At 44.7% G+C, this 27,044-nt stretch overlaps 1 protein-coding gene across 1 annotated transcript in view; it reads left to right on the top strand.

The window, feature by feature from the left end:
• DSCAM (DS cell adhesion molecule) overlaps positions 1–27,044 on the top strand; it is a 696,196-nt gene that overhangs the window by 514,400 nt on the left and 154,752 nt on the right. The window contains exons 12-14 of the mRNA XM_061425997.1: positions 23,578–23,774; positions 25,544–25,640; positions 26,392–26,520. Of these exons, the coding sequence (XP_061281981.1) occupies positions 23,578–23,774; positions 25,544–25,640; positions 26,392–26,520 (423 nt within the window). The remainder of the gene's footprint in view (positions 1–23,577; positions 23,775–25,543; positions 25,641–26,391; positions 26,521–27,044) is intronic.

Below are 27,044 nucleotides of genomic sequence, written 5' to 3'. Positions count from 1 at the left end.
ATGTGAGACTGTCCTGAAATTAGGGTGAATCGGAGCTTTATACTAAATCATCAAAACAGCCCAGGCAGATGAGAGCTGCAAGGGAAAGGTGGACAAGAGAGCGGAGGATGAAAGAGAGAAGTGTGGAAGCTGTGCAGGCGCTCCTGACACAGTGTCTAGAAAGTAAGAAACAGTTCTTCACTTAGCCCTTCTACTTCTTATTTTTTTTCAACGCCTGCCATCATCCTCGACAGGTCCAGGCTTGGCTGCACACCTTGCATAACCCTCTCGCTCACCCTCCCCATGATTCCTTAACAAGCTCCTGCCAGGCTGTTGTCAAGGCAGAAGCAGGTACATTTCGTCAGCCATAGCAACCAGCTCAGAGCATCCCAGATGCGGGAAGAGGAGGAGAAAATCATTCATTGTCCAAGTGGCTACAGGCAGCCTCTCAGAGCCCACAGAACCTGGTCTCTGCAATTAATCCTGCTTGCAACTTCTCAAAACTATTCCCTTCATTTGGCTGTCAGCTTCCTTGTACTTAGAGCTCCCAGAAAGAGATTGTAATCGCTCAGACCTTGTCTTTGGGGCTGTTTGTTTTGAAGGCTTTTTCCTTGTTTGGAGGTGGAGGGGTGCATCCCATCACCAGCAAACAGTTCTTAGGTGCTGGAGATCAGCAGTCTGTTTCATGTTGCTACTTGTTTTTTAGTATGAGGGTGAGAAGAGCAGGGAGGAATGGGTGGATGGGATATTGTCCAGGCAGGAGGCCACAGCTCTCTCTCCATCATTGTGCCATGAGCCCCAAGGGAATTTTGTTGGGTGCTAAATCAGACCTGCTCAGGAGAGCTTACCATGTGGTCTTACCATAATCAAGAGCTTCTCAATGGTAAAGAAGAGCTTTTCAATGGTAAAGAACCCACCTGCCAATGCAGGAGAGACACAGGTCCGATCCCTGGTCTGGGAAGATCACCTGGAAAAGGAAATAGCAACCCACTCCAGTATTCTTGCCTGGAAAATACCACGGATAGAGGAGCCTGGCAGGCTACAGTCTATGGGGGTCACAAAGAGTCAGACACGACTGAGCAAGCGCACCTACCACTAAATCAAAAGTCCCTTCACATGAAAGGTGGAGAGAAAATGTTTCTTTTCCCAGTTTCTTCCCATTGTTTGAGAATCCCTGGCCATTTAGCAATATAAAAGTATGCAGCAGTTTGAGCCCCTGAAAAAAATGAACAACATGTCTGAAGCGCCAGTTCAACAAGGGAGACTATGTACCTAACCAGAAACCTTAGGGATGTGCTTCCAATTTGCGTGGATGATGCAGCTGTGGCCTGGTTTAGCTCAGCTGTGCAGCCCCTGGTCGAGTCCTCAGCCAGAGCTTAAAAATATTTGATTCACCTTTCTTCATGGGGTCACTGTACTGCTCACATATGAACCTGGAATACTTTAATGGACCCTTAAATGCAAGCCACTAAAATAATATTATTATATAAAAAAGTACTTTGAAATTTTTGCTTATAAAAGTAAATGTGTTTATTATAAAAGATTCAGACAAAACTGAAAGAAATCAAGTAGATTGTGACTTCTTACCCCTGTTAACATACTTACTATATTGTAGATGTATAGATATACAGAGCAGAGGGGTGAAGGGAGAGAGAAAGAGCGTTTCATAAATACAGTTTTTAAGAACAAAAAATGGTTGTGCATTATAGGCCTTTTTGTCAGATTGATAATGTATTATTGATATTGTTATGGACTGAATTGAGAGAGGGTTGGATGGTATCAACTCAATGGACAGGAGTTTGAGCAAACTCTGGGAGAAGGACAGAGAAGCCTGACGTGCTGCAGTCCATGGGGTCACAGAGAACAGAACAGAACTTAGCAACTGAACACCAACATTCATATGTTCAAGTTCTAACCCACTGTTTCTGTGTTACTTTAATGAAGTATGTGTGTGTGCTAAGTTGCTTCAGTCTTGCCCTGCTCTTTGCAACTCCATGGACTGTAGCCCGCCAGGCTCCTCTGTCCATGATTCTCCAGGCAAGAATACTGAAGTGGGTTGTCGTGCCCTTCTCCAGGGGATCTTCCAGACCCAGGGATCAAACCCCCGTCTCCCATGTCTCCTACATTGGCAGCCAGGTTCTTTACCACTAACGCTACCTGGTAAGCCAACTTTAATGAAGTAATTGAGGTTAAATAATATCATAAGGGTGGGATCTTGATCCAATCTGACTAGTGTTCTACAAGCAGAAGAGGCAAGAGGGATGTGTGTGCTCAGAGAAAAGACCCTGGGAGGGCAGTGAGAAGGTGGCCAAATGCAGGCCACAGGGAAATCAAACCTATTGACACCTTGATCTCGGAATTCTAGCTTCCACAACTGTGAGAAGAAAAAAATGTGTGGTTAGTCTGTGATGTATTATTGTGGTAGCCCCCAAAAACGAATACAGCTACCGTTCTGGGACTTTATAGTTTTCAGTGTTCTAAAGGCTGAACAACATTTCATTCTGTGGTTATGTAATTTCTTATTTAAATTATCATGAACATTTATGTTGTGCCTAAAGGTTTTTACTATAAATAAGGTTGCAAGGAGCATCCCTGCACATAAACTATGCACATACATCAAATCAATTAGGATAAAGTACAAGAAGGGAATTGCAGGGTAGAAGATGTGCTGGTGCCAAATGGTGTCACAGGTGGCCAGACCAGCTTCCCCAAGAGGCCGTGCCAGCTGGCATTTCCATGGGCAGGATTTGAGAGCCAGGCCCCCATCTCCTCCCAAACTGGATATGTTCAGTCTATAACCTGCTCTGCATTCACATAGGCAAAAACGATTGCTTAATTATATAACAGAAGAAGCTGAGTATCTTGATATTTGTTTGTTAAAATTCCTACTTCTCCTTTTTAAATAGGCTCTCTGTATCCTTTTTCATTTTTTCAAGATGCTTTGTTTTTCTTAATATTTAGAATTCCTGTTATCACATGATAATCCTTTCTTTATAATATGTCACAGTATCTTTTCCAATTTGGCGTTTTCCTTTTCATTGTGTCTTGCTTAGCTGTTTGCTTGTTTATGGCCATATAGAATTCTTAAATTGTTACTTACAGAATTCTTAACTTTTCTTTCATTGTTTCTGGCTCACACACCTTGCACGTTTTTTCTCCTTTCCCCAAAGTATTCACCTAAATTTGTTTTGAAAATGTTATAACTATCAGGGGGGAAGCAAGGGGGAAGAATGTGTGCGACACACAATATATGGGGTAGCAAGATATTGATTTAGCAAAAAGAAATTGTGTTTATAGTTTTTGATATAACACACCCAGATAGCTGCATGAGAGGGGTCAGGAGATGTTGTTTGGTGCTTGGGTCACCCATTCCTCTGGCCAGTGGGGTCGCCGGGCAGTAGCACCTCTATCTCATGGGTGCTGATGCTGGGGTCCCTCCCTGGAACTGCTGAGTCAGACACCCAGCTGAGCACACATCTCTGCTTTCCCTGGCCACTGCCTAGTACCGGAACAGCTCAAGTCTGATGAGCTGCTGCAGTCAGAGCTGCTCCACTGCACACGGGTTTCCCCAGAGCAGCTTCCAGGGGTTTAAACCTCACATCCTGTTGCTATCACTAGGGATACACCCACTCAGATGAGGGCGCTTTAGTTCTCGTCCCAACACACACACACACACACACACCCTGCTTAAAGCCCTAGTTATGTGTATATGTGGACATATTCAGAATTCAGAGTGGATTTTACGAATAGCATCACCGTTAAAGCATGTTAAAAGTTGACTCAGAGGTCATAGTCCTGGCCCCCTGGCCCCCAGGGCTCTCTGAGAAGGAAGCAGGTGCTGCTGCCAGCACCCAGAAGCTTCCATAGGTCCGCAGGTGAGATGCTTCCATATTAAATCCACAAGGTCAGATGAAGTAAAACCTGTTGCATGCACTGGGGATGTAGAGGATAACACCACCCCCCTTTCATCACAGGAAGCTGAAGATGATGCTGTTAAGTATTCTGGAATATGCCTGGCTGAGAAATGTTTAACGGTTTCCTGAGAAGGCAATGGCAACCCACTCCAGTACTCTTGCCTAGAAAATCCCATGGACGGAGGAGCCTGGTGGGCTGCAGTCCATGGGGTTGCTACAAGTTGGGCACAACTGAGCGACTTCACTTTCACTTTTCACTTTCCTGCATTGGAGAAGGAAATGGCAACCCACTCCAGTGTTCTTGCCTGGAGAATCCCAGGGATGGCAGAGCCTGGTGGGCTGCCGTCTATGGGGTCACACAGAGTCAGACACGACTGAAGCGACTTAGGAGCAGCATACCTGTTTGGGAGCTTCCCAGGTGGTTCAGTGGTAAAAAATCCACCTGCCAAAGCAGGAGACATGGGTTCGATCCCTGGGTTGAGAAGATACCCTGGAGGAGGAAACGGCATCCCGCTCCAGTGTTCTTGCCTGGAAAATCCCACAGACAGAGGAACCTGGTGCGCTACAGTCCATGGGGTTGCAAAGAGCTGGACACGACCGAGCGACTAAGCAATAGCATACCTGTTTTGCATCTGCGAAAGGAGAAATAGACAATAAAAATATCCACTTAGGGAGACAATGAATTGGAAGATTCATAAGGGAGATGTTTTTAATATTTTAACATTATTTTGTGGCTGTTTTGCTCAGATCCTGCGCTGTAAGAGACCCAGTCAGGGTGCTTAAGTGTGCGCTTACTTGCATGGATACATGGTGAATGAAACCTGCTGATGCTCTGGCATGCCTTGCTTGGCAGCGCTCATTTCCACGGAAGCTTAGTCTTCCTAGTGGGTTCCTGCTTCATTTAGAGCCGTCAGTGCCTCAATTAGCGCCTGCTCTCCTGCTCTGGGAGGCACAGTTACATGTGTTGCTTCACAAGCCTCTGAAATCTAAAAACCCTCAGGGAGCTGCTGGGTCGTAAAGTATCTTCTGATTAACAAGGAAGGCTATTTTCCAAGAACCCCTTGTGCCTTTCTGTTTCTTCCTTGGTAAGATTTATCAACTGCTATAAATAGGGGACACGAAATGATGCCACCTGCCACAGTGACAATGAAAATACCCATGCAAAGGTGCCAAGTGACGGCTTCCTGACTTTATGCTTGGATCTGAAGTTCCTAAGCCCAGGGCACAAAGTCGGGGAAAGCACTGATTTGAGGTGTCTGAGGTGGGGGTGGGCAGTGGTGTGCACAGGCGTATGTGGGCATGTGAGCACGTGTGCGTGGACCTATCCTGGCATTTGCTCACAAGCTAGGATCCAGTCTCCATTCCCTGGCATCATTAATCCTACAGCTCAGTACGTGAGGAGAATTCCCTCCACTTCAAATTAAAAAGGAAAGGCAGGTTGTTTGGGCTCTAGCAAGGCTGGGAGAAACTGTGTTGCTTGCTCCTTCAGAAAACATGCTTTTCCGTCTGCAGAATCGCTGGTGCCATCTTGCACGTCCATCACCTCCCTATTGGTCACTGCTTCAGCACACCTAAAAAAAATAGGACAGGAGACCATCTGAGTACTTTGAATATTTTCCTTTTTAAGAGAGAAAGCTCTTTAAAAAGAAAGATATATAGTGTGTGTTTATTTTCTAACAGGCATTATTAAAAATGTACACCACCTTGGCTTTCACATAAAATTCTGGACTTAGAATTCAGGATCATTTTAATGCTCCAAGGGCTCAGGAATTGTCCTCTATGCCTCTAAGACACACATATACAGGCATGCTCATGCACCCACACCCATGCACGTGTGTGTGATGCCTGCATGATTATGCACACGTTCACTCTGGCACTTATAGAAGAATGCACACACGTGCACATGATCTCAGGCACTCATGCACACACATACACACCTTTCTATTAACCTGTGGTGACCGTCCCTTTGAAAACCCCACCCGAAACTATGATCTTGAAGGGTAAGCAGACTGTCACCCTATTCCTTTCATATTGAGTTAAGGAATTTAGCTCTTTTAAAAAAGCCTTTCTTTTTCTTTTAATCTATGACATCAGTTTTCTAGACAATATGATGATACATATTATTTACCATTGGATAAATGGAAAAATCCATTATTTATCATTGGAAAGGACCCTGATGCTTGGAAAGATTGAGGGAAGGAGAAGAACGGAGTGACAGAGGAGGGGAGGATTGGATGGCATCACCGACTCAATGGGCCTGAGTTTGAGTAAGCTCCAGGAGATGGTGGAGGACAGGGAAGGCTGGCATGCTGTAGTCCATGGGGTTGTAAAGAGTCAGACATGACTTAGAAACTGAACAATTATTTACCAAATTTATTAATACTTCATTTAGAACCTACAAAGTGGAATTCACTTTTAAATGTGATTTTTTAATTGCTTAAGCTTTATAAAAACCATACAATGTGTTTAAATCTTTAAAATCTCTAAGATGCCCTCATCCTAACACTGTTTTCGTTTTTCCCTTCTGGTCCTGGTCCATATATACATACATAGAAAAGCCCTTTCGCCTTGGTAGAATGTAAATCTAGTTGGGAAAACAAGTTCACGGATGCAAATATTAGCTGGAGGAAGATAACTGACATTCTAAACCTGGCACAGTCTACAAAGGGCTTTTCATGTGTTTGATCTTTGCTGTGGGTCTGTGCTGAGGCGGCCATCACCATGGTACCCACTGAGGAATGGGCTTAGAGTGTAAACATTCACCTCGGTGCACAGCCTGAGCATCGACAGAGCCAAAACTCAGAGGCTGCTCTTTTGATTTCAAATCCTGCACTTTCCCACAACACCTAGAAAAAGGCTCAGAGTGGTTTTGGGGAGGAGTGAGGGAAGAGGCCAAGAAGAGCTCTAAAGCAGTGGTTCTCAGCTGTGTACATTCCCCAGAGTCACGTGGAGCACTTGTTAGGACCCCTAGCCCCAGAACTGGCATTTCTAGCAAGTTGCCAGGTGATGCTTCTGCTGCGAGTTCAGGGACCACCCTGTGTGTATATGTGTGTATGTGTGTGTGTGTGTGCACATGTGTACATGCACTAAAGCACTTTAGTCATGTCTGACTATGAGCCTATGAACTGTAGCCCACCAGGCTCCTCTGTCCATGGGATTCTTCAGGCAAGAATATTGGAGTGGGTTGCCATGCCCTCCTCCAGGGGATCTTCCCAACCTGTGTCTTTTGCATCTCCTGCATTGGCAGGCAGGCTCTTTACCACTAGTGCCACCTGGAAAGATATATGTAATTTATTTATTTATCTTTGACTGTGCTGTGTCTTCACTGCTGTGTGGGCTTTTCTCCAGTTGCAGTGAGCAGAGGCTGCCCTTGGTCGCCTTGTGCATGCTTCTCGTTGCGGTGGCTTCTCTTGCTGCAGAGCACAGTCTCCAGAGCGCGGAGTCTTCAGTAGTCGCAGCTCCCAGGGCCTTGCGCACAGGCTCAGTAGTTGTGGGGTATGGGCTTACTTGCTCCTTGGCATGTGGGATCTTCCCGGATCAGGGATCGAACCTGTGTCCCCTGCATTGGCAGGTGGGTTCTTTAACACTGAGTCACCAGGGAAGCCCAGGGACCACTCTTGAAGAACCAGTGTTATGAACAAATGAATAACAAAAATTGACGGTTGGACTGTAAATGTGCACATCTGTTTTTGAAAGCTGCTTGGCATTGTCTCATAAATTTAAAGATGCACATATATATTGACTAGAAATTGTATTCCTCTAAATGTTCCCTAGAGAATTTCATGGATAAATGACCGTTATTCATGTACTAAAATTTTGATGCTCACATTGTGATGTCCAAATTCTGAACCCTCTCAAGTAAGTAAGCCATAAATATTCATACAAAGAAATATTATACAGCAATGAAAATACCTGAAGTCTCCATATATATTATATACACATATATATATGAGATGGTTGGATGGCATCACCAACTCAGTGGACATGAGTCTGAGCAAACCCCAGGAGACAGTGAAGGAGAGAGAAGCTTGGCGTGCTGCAGTCCATGGGGTCGCAAAGAGTCGGACATAACTTGGTGATAAATGTATAATACGTATAGCAGATATCATGTAATCATAACAAAGAATGAAAGATGGAAGATGGAAAATAATAGAGCAACTATTATATGAACAATTCAAAACCAGGCAAGACTCGGGCATTTATAGATGTATACCCAAGGGGTATGACTATGTTAAAATTCAGGCTCCATCTCTATTGTGTGACTTGGAATGAGCCGTTCTATGTCTCAATTTCTGTGCTCACAAAATAAGGGTAAGGATAGCATTTACCTCCTAGGGTTGCTGTAAAGATGTCATCAGTTGTTCAGTCATGTCCGACTCTTTGCAATCCCATGGACTGTAGCCCGCTAGGCTCCTCTGTCCATGGGATTTTACAGGCAAGAATCCTGGAGTGGGTTGCCATTTTCTTTTCAAGCTATGAAGATTAAAAGCTAATAAAATGATTAACATAGGGCTTAATACATGTTGGCTATACTTAGCATCATTATTACATCAGGTGTCTCTGAAAGAACTTTTTGTGTCCCTAAAACTAGAATAGTCAAATGACAAGGACATGCAAGGGGAAAAAATGATAATCAAATTAAATAAACCAAATATTATAACCAAATCCAGCTAACCAGCTTAATAAAAGCAAGTGTGCATTGTATGCAAGCAAATGGGAACGTCTCATCAGCAGCCAAATGAAGAAGTCCTGGGGGAAATGAATATGGACACAGGATGATGGCCAACTGGTTAAATGGCTTCAAGGAAAAGGCGAAATGAGAGAAATTTTAAAATACGGTGAGGATTTCAGAGTCCATGGCAGGATCAAAGTCGTGGTCACTGACCTGTCTTGAACAAGATTCTTCAAGAGGAGGAAGACCCTGGGAAGCCCTGAAGAAGGAGATGGCCTCAGCACAGCTGCCAGAAGACCCTGCCCTGGATTCCAGGGAGCCCCAGGGTAATAGACATGGCCACTGGTATCAGCAGAGTGAGGCTCAGGCACCCCAGGAGTGTGAAAGGGGGAAAGGGTTTATGTTTGTTCCCTTTGCTTCTCCATGAAAAGCAGCTGTATGGGAAGGAAGCCTCTGCTTAAAAGTTAGAATGTGGCTTTAGACAGAACTGTTCTGTGTTTCCATCCCTAAGCCAGGAAAACACTCTGATCTGGTTTCCATGGAAACCACTTGCCTCTCAAGAACCATATGTGAATATTTTAGAAGGAAGAAGTCTTGGCTGGGAGGAACCACCTCAGTGCCCCTGCACAGGCTCGCTGGCAGCCTAGGATCCTCGCATCAGTTGGTTAGACATGTGTATCACGTGTGGCCCTCTCCGTGGGCCCTTGTTTTTCTGGTCAGTATTCTGGACCTCACTTAATTTTTCATTATGACAGCGTCTATTTTCTTGCTATTTTTAATGTATATTTTACTATCACTGTTGGCAAAAAGTCTACTTAATATTTTTTCCTACTTAATTATTAGGAAGTTTTCTTATTGGGCAGTGTAGAGTCCATATACATGACCAGACAGGCTTAAGAAAAAAAAAAGGAGGGGGGGAAATGACTGCCTATCTGTATGTGAATTTGAGGGAAATACTGTTTTTAATCTTTTGGTTAATATTTATACTTGTCTTGCAAAATAACTCAACTTCAGGGACTTTGCTGGTGGCCCAATGCTTAGGAACCTGCCTTGCAGTGCAGGGGATGCGGGTTCAATCCCTGGTCAGGGAACTAAGATCCCACTTGCCTAGAGGTAACTAAGCCCGGGTGCTGGACCTACTAAGCTTGTGTGCCCTGGAGCCCACACACCACAACAAAGATCCTGCGTGCTGCAACCAAGACCCGTCAAAGCTAAATAAATATTTTTAAACTAAAATTTAAAAAATCAACATTCTTTCAATAAGGTAACTTGAAAACACGTACAGAGTGAATGTAATACAAACCCTAAATGTCCTCTGTCTTTACCCTGACACAGTTAATCAAGTCATGGGGCCCTGGCAAAGCTGTCAAGAAGTGGAGATGTGGTCATTCTTGTTGAAATTTAACATCAAACACAGCCCACTGTAGCTTGGAAACACGTATTTGATTAATGGTTATAATCAAAGTAACTTAATTATGTAAGCATAATAACCCAGCCGAGGAGATATTTTAGTATGTGCTAAGAACTTATTAATTCCTGGCTGGAGAAATCATTTTCTTGATGAGGATTAGTGCCGCCCGGTAGGTAGTCTTCCTTGCTGAAACTTTTATGAACAATATGTATTTGGACAGGAGGCATTTCTGATTCTGCAGCAGAGATAATAGCACTCTGTGTTTCTTCAGGGCCTTTCTGAGGACACACTCAGTGGGTTCCACACACATAATTTCATTAATCCCCATCACAGCCTCAGGAGGCTGGAGGCCCCATTGTTCCTACAGATGAGGAAACGGAGACGCAGCTGAGAGGCAGGGACCCCAAACCGGGAGAAAGCCGCTCGGCCTTTGAACATTGAAAAGAAGCAGAAAAAGAAGCAGGCGCAGAATTGCAAACAATTTTCTCTAGCAAAGGGCAACAGACACTTTCAAGAATAATACTCTGTGTACCAGTGATCATAGCAGCCTTCTTCACAGGAGCCAAAAGGCAGAAACAACTTCATCGATGGATGAACGGATAAGCAAAATACTGTATCTATGCACAACAGAATATCATCCAGGCTTAAAAAGGAAGGAGAGTCTGGCGTATGTTACAACTCGGGTGAACCTTGAACACATCGTTACTGTTGTTTAGTTGCTCAGTTATGCCCAGCTCTTTTGCAACCCCATGGACTGTAGCCCACCAGGCTCCTCTATCCATGGAATTTCCCAGGCAAGAATACTGGAGTGAATTGCCCTCCAGGGGATCTTCCCGACTCAGGGATCAAACCGATGTCTCCTGCATTGGCAGGTGGGTTCTTTACCACTGAGCCAGCTGGGAAGCCCTTGAATACATTAAGCTAAGCGAAACAAACCCATCACAGAAGGACAAACATACTGTAAAATTCCACTTAGAGGACGTACTTAAAACAGTCAAATTCACAAAGACAGAAAGTAGAATGGTGGGTACCAGAGGCTGGGAGCAGAGAATGGGGAGTTACTACTTCATGAGGACAGAGTTCCAGTTGAAGAAGATGGAAAAGTTCTGGAGATGGACAATGGTAAGGTTCGTACAATGGTGTGAATGCACTTAATGCTATTGGACTTACGGTTAAAATGATCAGTTTTATATTTTGTATACTTTGCCACAATTTTTTGAAAAGGAGAAGGATGGGGTGGAAGAGGGATAAATTGGGGGATTGGAATTGATGCATACACACAACTGTGTATAAATAAATAGCTAATAAGGGCCTACTGTATAGCACAGGGAACTCTACTCAATACTCTGTATTGACCTGTATGGGAAAAGTATCTTAAAAGAGGGGGTGTGTGCATGTATGTATGTGTGCGTGTGTGTGTGTGTGTGTATGATTCACTTTGCTGTACAGCAGAAATTAACACAGCGTTGTAAATCAATTGTACTCAAAGAAAAAAATTTTTTAAAAAGAAAGAAAAAGAGAAGAATCCTGAGGATAACATGTGACCATGGGTTCTTCAGTAGCCCCAGGTAATGTAAGGATCAGAACCACAGTGACAGAGAAACATGACATCAGAGGTCCACTCTGTTGCCTTGGTGATGAGAAAAGAGGAGGCTGCTGGCTCCTGGTCCTTCTTCAAGGCTGCAGTTAGTGTGCCTCAACCTTGCTCCAGAGACTCAAGAGACCCTTCCCAACTTCCTTACCCCTGCAGGTAACCAGCCTATTCTTGTCTACCTGTCACAGCTGTGTCTTCCTAGGAAGCTGGGCACTTAGAGCATGGAGGGTTATTGTCTGGAGTATGTGGTCAATCCCATGGCATGGGGTCACCAGCTCCCAAGGGACCCTGCACTTAGGTTTAAGCTTCTTCAGCCACCATATTGAAGTTCTTAATAATTTTATCTTTATTTTTTCAGTATTTATTTATTTACTTTTGGCTGTGCTGGGTCCTCATTGCTGCACTGACTTTCTCTATTTGTGGCAAGTGGGGGCCACTCTTCCTCGTGGTACATGGGCTTCTCATTGCAGTGGCTTCTCTTGTGGGGCACAGGCTCTAGGGTGAGTGGGCTAAGTAATTGTGGTACACAGGCTTAGTTGCTCCATGGCATGTGGATCAGGGGTAGAACTCTTGTCCCCTGCCTTGCATGTGGATTCTTAACCACTGGATCACCAGGGGATTCAATAATTTCATCAGTAAATGTGTGTTTTGTAATGAAGTTGGATGGAATAATGCAGCATGAACTGGGCACTTGAAGTCTCCGCTCCTGAGTCCTACCCGCCGCCGCCTCCCTGCCTCCCCAGGATGGAGGGTTTTCTCTAGCTGCACCGAGTGAGGACTACTCTTCCTTGAGATACTCGGGCTTTTCACTGCAGTGGCCTCTCTCGTTATGGAGCTCAACTATCTTCCTCTCACCTCCTTGGCCCCAGGCCTCCCCTTCAGTGCGTCCACCCATTCATCACTGCCATCCTCCACCCTGTGAGGATCTGGGTGTGGGCTGGCATCTCCATGGAGAATATAGGGGAGCCTCTGCTGGAGGCGGCAGCACCAGGCAGCTTTCAGAGAGCAATTTAGGGCACCTGGAGGTCACCCACCCAAGATGTGGGTGCAGTGGTCATTCTGATGGGAAGGGCACCCTGACCTCGTAGGGTGCACACATGTGTTTGCAAGTCGCAAAGTGTGTCCTGGGGGCCTGGGAGGGCTGGCACAACAGTGAATATAAACCATCATGGCACATGGAGAAAAAGAGACTACAGAAGAAGGAAAAAGGGCTTCATAGTTGGTCACTTTACTGGCACCTTTCTCCTGCTTTGTTAACAAAGGTCTACACATTTTCATTTTGCTTGGGAACCTACAGTTGTGGAGCCTATCCTGCTGGCCTCAATGCTCAGATAGACAGTAGGCTTGCAGGAGAGATGTTAGGGTCCTTATTGTAGCTGAAGGGAACCACCAAGGACATAAGTCTCCCCTGAACAGGCCCAGGCCCAGGTAGAGGGACTTCCAAGGATGCTCTGGTGCCCCTCCCCCCAGCAGGTGGCGTTCTGTGCCCTGTGGACCAGCCTCGGGGCCTCCACTGTGGTTGGGCAAAGAGCTTTGCGCTCAGGTCCAGAAGGCCTAGGTTCTCCTTCTGGCTCTTTCATTGACTTGTTGATGGCTTTAGACTCCAATTCTGTTTACCTGCTCTGATTCTGTTTCAGTGTGGGTACATGTAATTAAGCACTCTCTTCTCTACTGGGAACATGTGTATCTCTGTGAGATCAGGGGTGTAAAAGTGATGTGAAACTTGACAGGATACACAGGTTCAGGCATATGATTTTTTTAACATTTATTTTTTTTTATTTCACTGGGTCTTTGTTGCTGTGTGAGCTTTCTCTAGTTGCAGTGCAAAGGGGTTACTCTCCATTGAGGTGTGTGGTGTTATTGCAGTGGTTTCTCTTGTCACAGAGCACAGGTTCTAGGGCATGTGGGCTTCAGTGGTTGTGGTTCATGGACTCAGTTGCCTCACAGCGTGTGAAATCTTCCCGGACCAGGAATGGAACCCATGTCCCCTGCATTGGCAGGTGGATTCCTATCCACCGCATCACTGGAGAAGTCCCAGATATATGAGTCACTCCATGAGACTCAGGTTAGACCTGCTTAGCTTCTCCAGACCCTAGAGAAAGAAAGGGAAGAAGGGAAAGAAAAGGAAGGGCAAGATTCATCACTTGGGAAGTAAAGATAATTTTACTGTATGATTTTTATGGTAATACTGATTTTTCTTATTCTTTTGTTTTGAAATTATTTGGCTATGCCAGACCTCAGTTGTGGCATAGTGGGATCGTTAGCTTCAGCGTGTGAGATCTTTTAGTTACAGTGGTCCAGGGGCTGAGACTCCAGCTTCCCAATGCTGGGAGCCTGGGTTCAATCCCTGGTCAGGGAACTAGATCCCACGTGCCATGACTAAGGTGATACTGATTGCTTACATCTTACTACACGAAATAGAGTTTTGGAATAGGAGTAGAAGAGGATCAGATGAGAGAAGGCTCTCATCTAGCCAGCCTTAACCCTCCAGTTCTGTTTCCTTACTTATAAATAAAAAGAAAGGACAAGATGTCAAGGATGAAATAAATCCTGAAATTCTCTTATATGTTAATCTTAATTCAGTTCCCTTCAAAGTAGGTGTTTGGTGTCTGGTTCTCTTTGATCATCTGCATAGACATATGTTCATATAAATTTAAATCCAATGAATCTTTGAGAAATGTTATTTCTATATCATTCACACATATTTGTAGTATAATTTGGAGCCTACTAAAAACGGCACTTACAATAAGTCTCAGGTCATTTCTACAGCCATATCCAGTGAGGTCGCTGTGTGCAGGGAATACATACAGACAGAGTACACAGGAAGTATCCCAGCACCGAGGCAGGATTCAGGAAAGTTAACTGTTGTTATTATGGGATGGTGACACAGAGGGAGAAGGAGAAAAAGGAAGAAAGGGATCAGATGAAAGGAAGGAAGTTAGACAGGCAGAAGAGAAGGAAGAAGGGAAGGGAAAAGGGACAGAGTGAAGGGGAGATTAGAAATAAAAAGGAGGGTGGGAAGGGAGGTGGGAAGAGTGTTCAGAATGGAGGGGACATATGTATACCTATGGCTGATTCATATTGATGTATGGGAAAAACCATCACAATATTGTAAAGTAATTATCCTCTGATGAAAATAAATTTTTAAAAAATTAAGGAAGTAAAAAGGGAATGGGGAGGACAGTCAGAGCTGGAAAGGCCTTGGAGATCATCCATTGAGCTTTTTCATTCAAGGCTGTATATGAGGACCACTTGAAGAACTTTGAATAAACCCATTCCCATGCCCAGCCCCCCAGAGTCTCTGATTCAGTTGGTCTAGGGTAGGGTCTGGGAGGCTTCCTCCATGGCTCAGCCATAAATGCAGAAGACGTGCGTTAAGTCCCTAGGCCAGGAAGATCCCCTGGAGGACGGCATGGCAATCCACTCCAGGATTTTTGCCTGGAGAATCCCCGTGGACAGAGGAGCCTGATCAGCTACAGTCTGTAGGGTCCCAAAGAGGTGAACATAACTGGAGCAACTGAGTACACACAGGGCCTGAGCACTGGTTTATTTTTAAAACCAGATGATTCCATGTCTAAGATGCAGCCCAGGATGAGAGCACCTTGTCCCATGCAGCTCATCCATAAATCAGTTGAGAACACTGAGGCCCAGGGCAGTCATCATCTTGCTCACTCACAGCAGCGTGTACACAGATGGCATAAGGTTGGAGCCTAGCCTCCTGGCTTCTGGTCCCCTTTATCCCCTCCTTCTCTGAGAAGACCAGTGTCTAACCCAAGGCAGCCAGACCCCAAGCCACAGCATCAGGGTCTGGACTAAAACACCTCCAAGGGGCTTCACCCTGAGCAGCAGAATTCAAGAAGGCAGCTGCCATCTTAGCGCCTGATCTTTGCAACATGCACTGATTCATATTTTCACTCAAGTTTATTTTATGTATTCAGAGTAGTAAAAATCATGTGTTCAGTAAATTTTGATTGACTGGTGAAATAACAGTGAAAATAAATTTTGATTCAAATCTCTGAATGAAATGTTCATTGCAAAACACAGGCAGCGGGTATAAGGCTGTTCAACTTTCTGTGTGTTTGAAAATGTTTATAGTCAAATGGTAGGAAGATGTAAATATATAGTTGAAGAAGTAGCTAAAGAAACAAAAAGAAGAAGTGGCTCATAGAATGTGTTCATGTCTCAGAGTATCTCCCTCCCCAGAACTCCCACCTGGAGACCCTAGTGTTCCTGCCTCAGATTGGGGAAGCCTTGCTGCCTTGTTCTTGACCCCACACCCTCCTCTGCCACCTCTGTTCTGACCACGTGGAGGGACTGAGGGACTTCCCAGGTTGCAGGTCAAATATGGGAGGTCATGGGTGTCCAGGAAGATTGGCTGCCACTATGGGAGTTGTTATCTGTGATAATGATGGTTTTAGATAGAACAGGACTCCTGAAAGTCAGAAGCTTCCCAGGTGGCTCAGAGGTAAAAATCCCCCTGCCAATGCAGGAGATGCAGGAGATTCAGGTTTGATCCTTTGGTGGGGAAGATCCCCTGGAGGAGGTCATGACAACCCACTCCAGTATTCTTGCCTGGGAAATCCCACGGACAGAGGGAGACTGGTGGGCTACAGTCCATGGGATTGTAAAAGAGTCAGACACAACTTAGTGACTCAGCAACAACAATGTGAAAGTCAGATTCTGGTTGACTCTTGCATCTGGGCCTTTGATTCCCATTCTGCTTCTCTGGTTTTCTCTTTCCCTGTGAAATGAAGGGACTGAACCAGATGATCTTGACAGTCATGTTGTCTACTTGGGGCTTATCCAGGACACTTGGTATTTCCTTTTGTTTCTTTTTCAGTGCTTTCAGCAGAGCTAAAGTAAAAAAGAAATAAAGCTGTATTAGGACCAGTTTTATATTACTGGTAGAGTCATGAAAACAGAAGAGTAAAGTTTGAGAAATAATCTTTCATATCAGTGATTTATTAATATAATTTTTATTTTTCTATATATCCTTGTGTTGAAAAATCAATGTGTATGTCAAGTTATAATTGAAGTCTTGTCAAAACATGCAGTGATGTGCTGTTCATATTTGAGTACTCATGTATGGATGTGAGGGAGAAGGCAATGGCACCCCACTCCAGTACTGTTGCCCGGAAAATCCCATGGATGGAGGAGCCTGGTAGGCTGCAGTCCATGGGGTCACTAAGAGTCAGACACAACTGAGCGACTTCACTTTCACTTTCCACTTTCATGCATTGGAGAAGGAAATGGCAACCCACTCCAGTGTTCTTGCCTGGAGAATCCCAGGGACGGGGGAGCCTGGTGGGCTGCAGTCCATGGGGTCGCACAGAGTCGGACACGACTGAAGCGACTTAGCAGCAGCAGCAGCAGTATGGATGTGAGAGTTGGACCATAAAGAAGGTTAAACACTGAAGAACTGATGCTTTCAAGCTGTGGTGCTGGAGAAGACTCTTGAGAGTCCCTTGGACAGCAAGGAGATCAAACTAGTCAATCCTAAAGGAAATTAACCTTGAATATTCATTGGAAAGACTGATGCTGAAGTTGAAGCTCCAATACTTTGGCCACCTGATGCGAAGAGCCAACTCATTGGAAAAGAACCTGATGCTGGGAAAGATTGAAGGCAGGAGGAGAAGGGTGCAACAGAGGATGAGATGGTTGGATGGCATCATTGACTCAATGGACCTGATTTTGAGCAAACTCCGGGAGTTAGGGAAGGACAGGGAAGCCTGGTATGCTGCAGTCCATGGGGTCACAAAGGGTCAGACACAACTGAGTGACTGAACATCAACAACAGCTGTTACAAATTAGGTTGGTTATTGTGCTCAGTCACCCAGTCATGTCTGACTGTTTGCAACCCCTTGGACTGAAGACCACCAGGCTCCTCAGTCCATGGGATTCTCCAGGCAAGAAGACTGGAGTGGATTGCCATGCGCTCTTCCAGGGGATCTTCCCAACCCAGGGATCACACTGCTGCGTCTTTTGCATTTCCTGCTTTGGCAGGCAGATTCTTTACCACTAGCACCACCTGGTAAGCCCAAGTTTGATTATTGCTCTGAGGTAAATTTAACACCTTCTCAGTGCTTCTGGAAAGATGGGAACACGCTTTGAAATCATTCACATAGTGGCACACCCTCCTAAGTAGTGTTCTGGTAAATTCTTAATTTTCAAACAACTAGCCGTTGGGAGAGGAGGAAGAGAAGAAAGCACCAGTTTCCAGCATTTGTCAGTCTGTCAGTTTCCCTGGTGTAAATCTTCCCACGTGGCCAATTTCAGACTAAGAAGACGGCATCCCTGGACCACAGAGCTGATCTCCGTGCACAGGCTCGGCTCTCCCTGCCTGTAGCAGCAGCTCCACTCACTGTACCACTGTCTGTTTGCATTGCAAGGAAGTAGGTCAGATGAGCCTCCCTTAAACAGGAAGAATGCAGATCTGCTGAACATTAAGGTGCTGGTAGGCGATATTGTGGTTAATGAAGGAAATTTATAAACCAGTATATAACAAAGTACAACAGCTGTCTCTTTAATGGGTAATTTTGCAGGAGAAGCACAGGGCATGCGATCATTGAACAAAGCCCTCTTGGTCTTGGCTTCCTTCTCTCCCACTAGCAGGGCAGCCCGGGCTCCCTTGGTTCTCAGCCCTCTTACCCAATCCATTCGTTATGCTTCAGAGACCCTTGCAGAGAGCCCTGCTCCACCGACATGCTGTCACCTCTCAGCACTGGTGACTGTGACGAGTGAAAAGGTCGTGCCTTCAAACATTAGCATTGCAAAGAGATGTGAAAATGATCAGTCTCTTTAAAGGGCTGAGAATACTTGGGTGAGACAGAACAAGGGCTCGTCAGACAATTTCTGACCATGAACCAGAACTAAAATACCCATTTTGTTGGGGACATTCCTCTGAAGGAGAAATATGAGTAAAAAGAGAAGCTTTTTTTTTTTTTTTTGCACGGTAAGATGGACAAATCATACACCGGAGGGCCAGGGTTTAGTTGAGGTACTTCTCCCATGTAGAAAACAATAAAGCTTTTCATTAGTAGGAAAAGGAAAGGGCAGACAACAAGCAAGCCCTCTGAGCACAGCTGCATTTTCTTAGAGACCACGAATGTGTTCCTCTAGTTGATGCTTTCAAAGGGATAGAAAATTACATTCCAGGCAGATTCCGGCCTTCTGAATGCATTTGCTCCCTGTGTAGCAGCTCATGAGGTCGGACAGAAACCCTTATTCAGCATCTGTCTTTGGGTTCTTATGGCTGGGGGTGGGGTTCCTTTGGTTTTGACCAGAACACTTCTCCGCTGCGGGGGCCAGGCTTGGCATGGCTTTGCAGAAGCTCGGTTACTGTACAGGAGTGAGACTGAACTTCACAGAGGTGCCCAGGTGGGTTGCACTCATGTCACGGAGGACTCTGGAGTTTACATCCGAGATCCTCTGTCCTGAAGAACCTTCGCCTTCTCTCTCGGTTGGATGACAATGCTGTTGGTCGAATTATTTAGTTCTATGGAGACAGCACAAAGGAATTCTGCCTGATCCTCATTCCCATAAGGCAATGGCACCCACTCCAGTACGCTTGCCTGGAAAATGCCATGGGCGGAGGAGCCTGGTAGGTCGTGAAGAGTCCGACACAACCGAGCAACTTCACTTTCACTTTTCACTTTCATGCATTGGAGAAGGAACTGGCAACCCACTCCAGTGTTCTTGCCTGGAGAATCCCAGGGACGGGGAGCCCGGTGGGCTGCCGTCTATGGGGTTGCACAGAGTCGGACACGACTGAAGCGACTTAGCAGTAGCAGCATTGAAATATAAAGTACTGAGAGTGGTAAAATACCCCAGACTTGAGAAGTGATCACACTCAATGTGTCTTCACAAGAAATCTGTATTTTTTCATACCCTGCCATGTGACACGTTTCTTTGCTTTTTTTTTTTTTTTCTTATTTAGCAAATAGCATACACTGAGAAATCCTCTGTGTGGCCTTTAGCAGCCCACCACACTGGGAGGCATTAGTGTGGATTAATTTCCAGAACACAGCTCTGCCACTGGAGTCTCTCTCCTCTGTGCTCAACAAAGTGGGCTGTAGGAACTGGTTCTCTACAGGAGGGGCCGGGGGGCCATATTCCAGTTGGTAAATTATTTGTGGGCTTCCCTAATGGCTCAGACAGGAGAGAGTCTGCCTGTGGTGCAGAGACCCAGGTTTGATCCCTGGGTCAGAAAGATTCTCTGGAGAAGGGAATAGCAACCCATTCCAACGTACTTTCCTAGAGAATTCCAAGGACAGAGGAGACTGGTGGGGCTATAGTCCATGGGGTTACAAAGAGCTGGACTTGACTGAGCAACTAACACTTTCACTTTTCATACTATTAATAGAAGAATTATTTCTCATTATTTAGGACGCTGTACAATGCAATGGCCTCAGACATCTAGTCGTCACTATCAACATTTTCTCTTCTTCTTTTGTGAATCCAGGCAGCCAATAAAACAATAAACCAAACCCTGATGTGTAACCTCTACAGACATGGACATGAGCTGACTCATTAACTTCTAAGCCCCACAGTGCCCCTGTAAGTCCATTCCACACTGACCCATCGTCTGCCTGCGATCCCAGACAAGCCCGCCCAGGACTCCAAATGCCTACAGCCCTGGGCATTTCTGTTAGTCCCTACCCTCCGCTGCATTTAAGATGCTGAAGCCCCAGCTGGCATTCCACGTCTCCCCACCTATACACCTTAGCCCCTCACCCCCAGACATGCCCACATCTCAGCATCATGATGAGGCCCACAATCATCACTGCAGCCCCCACGGGGGGAAAGCAGCAGAGCCAGCCCCTGCTTTAAACTCACCCAGCAATTCCACTCTTGGGTATAGATCTGAGAAAAACAAAAGCACTAATTCAGAAAGATACATGCACCCAATCTTCATAGCAGTGCTATTCACAGCAAGGTATGGAAGCAACCTAAACGTCCACTAACAGATGTGTAGATAAAGAAGACATGGCACATATATATACGGTGGAATCCTACTGAGCCATAAAAATCATGAAAATTTGCCATTTGCAGCAATATGAATGGACTTGGATGGTATTCTGCTAAGTGAAATAAGTCAGACAGAGAAAAACAGATATTCGATGATATCACTTCTATCACTTGGTGATGATATCACTTGGTGATGATGTCACTAAGATATCACTTGTGGAATCTGAAAAATACAACAAACAAGTGAACAAAACAAAAGAGAAACAGACTCACAGATACAGAGAACAAACCAGTGGGGAGAGGAAAGGGAGAGGAGCAAGACAGGGGCAGGGGGTTAATAAGAGTTATTATGGGATTGTATGAAATCATGTGTGTGAAACTTTTGAAAATTGTAAAGTGCTACAGAATTTAAAGAACTTTCACTCAATAAAATGTCTTGCCCTCCCCCTTGAGCCTAGAACGCAAAGGCAATACTAAAATTATATACTTGAAGCAAGTGAGTTTTGTGGTATGTTTATTGTACCTCAGTATATTGGTTAATAAAATTAAAAATTATCTTTAAAAGGTGAAAGGGAAGGAGGGATCAGAACCAAAGTTTGGGGATGGTGGAGCAGTTCTGCTGCTTCTCAGATGCTCAGGAAGAGGAATCTCACCATGGTTGTGGCAACTTTCTTTAAAATCTGGGCCTCATGGTGCTTCTTTTGCTCCATTCCCAGCCTGCCCACTCCACATTGTGTTATCTCTGCCATATGCCTTCTGACTATAGAGAAGCTCCACAGTGTGGGGTCTTCCGTGGGGTCCAGGCTACAAAACTGGGAGATCTTTGCCTTGTTGTGTGTCTCAAACCACTCTAGCTGGCTGCAGGGAGGACATGCCCTGGCATGTGCCAGTCTCAGGGGAAGGCACAGCGTTTCTATGGTCAAGTGCCCAGGGAGAGGTGCTGGAGGGCCCTGAGGTGGGTGGCAAAGAATATAGCATGAGCATGACCTTATGAATGAGGGAGAGCCCTTACTCCCGTGATTGGGAAAATTAGGTAAAAAGTAGATAAAAAAAAATAAATTTGTTTTAGTTCTTTTTCAAATCTTCCTGTTTGTTTTTCATATCTTTTTATTCCTTTCTCATGTTTTGAAAATATCTTTAAACATTTTGTGCATTATTATTTCAAGGCCTGAATCTCGTAATTCTAGCATCTGAAGCCCTTGGGGGCCTGATTCTCCACGAGGGTAGATTGTTTTCTCACGTGTTTTACTATTTTTGTTTTGTGAGCTCATGTTAGCAGAGATTCATCTGGAGAATCCCCAAGGGCCTGGGTGGAGGGTACCTCCTTCTAGAGTGTGTTTGTGTTTGCTTTTGCTGGATTCCTCAGGTCCATTTCCACACTAATTGTTCAGTGCCTAAGTCATGTCTGACTCTGCCACCCCATGGACTGCAGCAGGCCAAGATTCCCTGTCTTCACTGTCTCCTGGAGTTTGCACAAACTCACGTCCTTTGAGTCAGTGATGCTATCAACATCTCATCCTCTACTTCCCTCTTCTCATTTTGCCTTCAATCTCCCCACAGTTGAAGGCTTTTCCAATGAGTCTGCTCTTCCAACTAGGTGGCCAAATTATTGGAGCTTCAGCTTCAGCATCAATCCTTCCAATGAATATTCTGGGTTGATCTCCTTTAGAGTTGACTGGTTTAATCTCCTTGCTATCCAAGGGACTCTCAGGAGTCTTCTCCAATACACTAGTTCAGTCTCTCGGTGTCCGTTTCTTTGTGACCCCAAGGACTGCAGCACACCAGGCCTCCCTGTCCATCACTAACTCCCGAAGCTTGCTCAAACTTGTGTCCATTGAGCAGGTGATGCCATCCAACCATCACATCCTCTGTCGTCCCCTTCACCTCCCGCCTCCAATCTTTCCAGCATCAGGATCTTTTCCAATGAGTCAGTTCTTCCCATCAGGTGGCCAAAGTATTGGAGCTTCAGCTTCAGCATCAGTCCTTTCAATGAATATTCAGGAATGATTTCCATTAAGATTGACTGGTTTGATCTTGCAGTTCAAAGGATTCTCATGAGTCTTCTCCAACACCACAGTTCAAAAGCATCATTTCCTCGGTGCTCAGCTTTCTTTATGGTCCAATTCTCATATCCATATATAACTACTAGAAAAACCATAGCTTTGATTAGATTGGACTGTGTTGGCAAAGTAATGTCTCTAATTTTTAATATGCTGTCTAGTTTATTCATAGCTTTTCTTCCAAGGAGCAAGTGTCTTTTAATTTCATGGCTGCAGTCACCATCTGCAGTAATTTTGGTGCCCAAGAAAGTGAAGTCTGTCACTGTTTTCATTGTTTCCCCATCTATTTACCATGAAGTAATCGAACCAGATGCCATGATCTTAGTTTTTTGAATGTTGAGTTTTAAGCCAGCTTTTTCACTCTCCTCTTTCACTTTCATCAAGAGGAATTTTGAGATGGAGGGAGGGAACTTGACAAGTTTCACAAATAAAGTTTCCCATTCTCTCAATACATTGAGATGAGATTCCCTGCTATAAACTTTGGGAAAAGTCTGGTTTTGAGGTCTGCAGAACTGTGGGTTAGGGATGCCAAGAGGTGACTTCAAGGATTGGTTAGTCAATCGGTTAACTAACAAGGTTTCAGAAATTCCCATAGTTGACAAGGATAGTTGGAAATGTAGGTGATTATGGAAGGAGGAGTACAATTCTCAATGGAAGCCCTTTTTCCTGTCTAATAAGCAAGTCATATCATTTTCTTGTGTGTTTTAGGGAACATAAGTTTACTTTCCACAGGGATTGGAGGAGAATAAGACCTGCACACCCCACCCCCCTCCAAATAGGAAACCACACAGCAATTTCTGCTTGGGGCTCATTGAGTCCAGTTTCATTTTTCTGCCACCCTTCCGACTCTTTTAATAATGATTCTTGCTCAGCCAATACATTTCAAAGAAACATCTCAAATGCAGTTGAGCCATGTGTTATGGTGGGGAAACCGTGAACCCTTGCTTTGCCGAATAATTGTGTCATTTTTGGATTTTCAGTTCCTGCGATGATTACATCCTACCCAAACACCACCCTGGCCACTCAGGGTCAAAAGAAGGAAATGAGCTGCACGGCTCACGGTGAGAAGCCCATCATAGTCCGCTGGGAGAAAGAGGACCGGATCATTAACCCTGAAATGGCCCGTTATCTCGTGTCCACCAAGGAGGTGGGGGAGGAGGTGATTTCTACTCTGCAGGTAAGAGCATGGCAAACAGGACAGATGAGCACCTACCTTCACAGGCAGAATAATCCTGTCCTTTCACATACGTGACTGCATGTCGGGGAAAGCCACAGATCATCATCAACAGTTACAACGGGGCTCCCTTGGTGTTCCAGTGGCTGAGACTTCGCCTTGCAATGCAGGGGGTGCTGGTTTAATCCCTGGTCGGACACCTAAGATCCCACATGCCTCACAGCCAAGAAACCAAACAACTTTTTAATAAAAAGAACAAAACAAAAAACAAATTCAATAAAGGCTTTAAAAATGGTCCATGTAAAAAAAATTCTTAAAAAAAAGAAACATTTATGAAACACTATCTCTCTACTTTTATATATAAAGGGATTCCAGAGTAGCCTGCAAAAATAGTACTTTATCCTACATGTGGTTAAGAGTGAAATTATTGCCAACATGGCAGGAAAACAAACTGTAATAATAATAATAAGAAGAGAGAAATGGCATATTTTTTAATTTATTTTTTTATTGAAGGATAATTGCTTTATAGAATTTTGTTGTTTTCTCTCAAACCTCAACATGAATCAGCCGTAGGTATACATATACCCGCTCCCTTTTGAACCTCCCTCCCATCTCCTGCCCCATCCCACCCCTCTAGGTTGATACAGAGCCCCTGTTTGAGTTTCCTGAGCCATAAAGCAAATTGCCATTGACGATCAATTTTACATATGGTAATGTAAGTTCCTGTGTTACTCTTTCTGTACATCTCACCCTCCCCTCCCCTCTCCCCAAGTCAATAAGTCTATTCTCTATGTCTGGACAAATAGCATCTTTTAATGACGGGTAATTCTGGAGAAATGACAGCCTACGCTGTGCACTTTTTTTTTAACTTCCTGAAAAAAAAGTCAGAAGAATTCTGCCACAAAAATATTATAAGGAAAATATTTTGCTTCTTGGGGGAAAACCCAGAGTAAAAAAGTATTGCAGTCTCTTAGAATTTTTAGCACTGCTGGTAGTTAGCTGAGTGATTCTTTTAATATGGGGGAGAAATGATGCTATAAAACACACATGAGGGACAAAAAAGTCCCGTGTTTGAAACGTGCATATCGATTCACTCTCAGATCCAATCTTGGAGTCCTGGGAGACCAAACCTTTATTGCAATGTTTATAGATCTGTTTTGTTTAGGCAGGATTGCTCTGGCTGTTTTAAAAATCCACTATGAGATTTAACCAAAACTCCTCCCAATGACACTGTTTAAATATTTACAAATATAGTACATGATGGTCTGATGGACACTCTGCCAGTGATGTAGAGAAACTTCATCAGGATGGGCTCTACTGGCTCGTGAGAAATATTTTGGAAATTGTTTGTTAAGGCTCATCATTGTCTTTTAGAGACAAACATATATATCAATAATGTAAAGAAGACATTTAATAAAACATTTATCTTGACTTAAAAACAAAATCCACTATGAGATTTTTTTTTTAAGTGGGAGTATGTGGAATATATGTCAACCTGAATGTGACATCCTACATACATTTCACATCCAATTTAATGAGCTGGCAGCTGACATGGATTATGTACACTGAATCTATCCATCGGCACATTTACAATTGTGCTGAAATAATTTGTTCTCAGCTTTTTGTGTCCCTGTGTGTGAGTGTGTTTATGTGTGTGCTTGGGGCTGGGAGGAGAGTGAGAGCGGAGAGATTTTTGTAACCAAGAGCCCTTTGAGTTGTTCTCTCTCTGCATTCCTCTGGGTAAGATGGATTTCTCTCTGTTTTACACATAGATTTTGCCAACGGTAAGAGAAGATTCTGGCTTCTTCTCCTGTCACGCTATCAATTCATATGGGGAGGACCGTGGAATAATTCAGCTCACAGTGCAAGGTAGGACGGACAGAACCTAGGGGGAGAAACTCGGCGGTGTCAGGACAGTAAATGTGTGCCCAGGCTCTGTGTCCGAGTGGCCTCAGCTTGACACATCACACTTCCAAGTCCTAAGAAGATGTTGAATCTGAACAAAGTTGGTGCTAAAGCTTCATTTTACAGATCTCACAATTATACCAAGGTGCAGCCCCCACACAGAGGGAGCAAAGTCCATAAAGGAACTGGGTCAGCTGACTGGGCAGCCCAACGTTGTGCCTTTCTTATTCAAATTTAGGAATCCTTACTAGATGTTCTGCCTCTGGAGGAGGGAAATGGCAACTCACTCCAGTATTCTTGCCTGGGAAATCCAATGGACAGAGGAGCCTGGTGGGCTACAGTCCATGCGGTCACAAAGAGTCAGACACGACTTAGTGGCTAAACAACAACTAGATGATCTGAATGAAAGTTTCATATTCGGGGCCAAAATAGTTTCTGATTAATAGATCCCGAGCCAGACCAGAAGAGTGACATGTAAATCCTCAGGTTTGGTCCAGCTTTATAAGTGCTATGACAATTGGCAAATTTGGAAAAATAAAATTGTTCCATCCTAAAATGCGATTAGGAAAAAAATACTTCCAGGTTAAAAAACACAAATAAATAAGTCTGCCATGTTGAATGCTGACAAAGTTTTTGTGAGTCACTCAGGATTTTCACTAGCATCTTATGCCTGAATGATGTTCAAACTAACTCAGGTTTTCTGTTGACCACACAGAGCCCCCAGATCCTCCTGAAATTGAGATCAAGGATGTGAAGGCACGTACCATCACCCTCAGGTGGACCATGGGCTTTGACGGGAACAGCCCCATCACGGGTTATGACATTGAATGCAAAAATAAATCAGGTAAGTCCTTCATTTCCTCCAGCTGTAGTTCCACTTCCAAAAGCTGTTTTATTGGTTGCCTTTTAATGTAAGCACAAGCTGGACTGCGGGAAACTCAGAGGGAGCTCTTTTCGCCAGTCTCTCTCTTTCCTTGCATGAAGCACACCACCCCCATTTCCTTTAGTAGGAGTGATTTTGTGTTGAGATCTCTTTGTTGGGTCAGCCCTGCCTCTTTTCTCCTTAAACCAGCAGGACCTCAATCCTGCGCCCTCCCCGTGGGTCACTGTGGCACTGTCACCACCAAAGGGTACACAGGCTGCTGCCAACCCAACCTGGCCACTGCGTTATTTTTCCCACCTCCCTGTCTTCCCCCTGCTTCCCTAGTGTCCACATCCCTGAGCACTGGCTGCGTTCAGTATCTGCGGGCTGAGCTGAACCATGGTGGTTTGTGCAGAGGGCCACATATTGCTGAGACAGCACTGACCCTTCAGGGACCTCCTGGATGTGCAGGGACAGGCTGGTGGCACAGATGCAGCCAGGCATGC

The sequence above is a fragment of the Bos javanicus genome, chromosome 1 (genome assembly GCF_032452875.1).
Source record: "Bos javanicus breed banteng chromosome 1, ARS-OSU_banteng_1.0, whole genome shotgun sequence".
NCBI classification, from domain to species: Eukaryota; Metazoa; Chordata; class Mammalia; order Artiodactyla; family Bovidae; genus Bos; species Bos javanicus.
The sequence above is the reverse complement of the archived record's forward strand: the minus strand, read 5'-3'. Positions and strand labels throughout refer to the sequence as shown.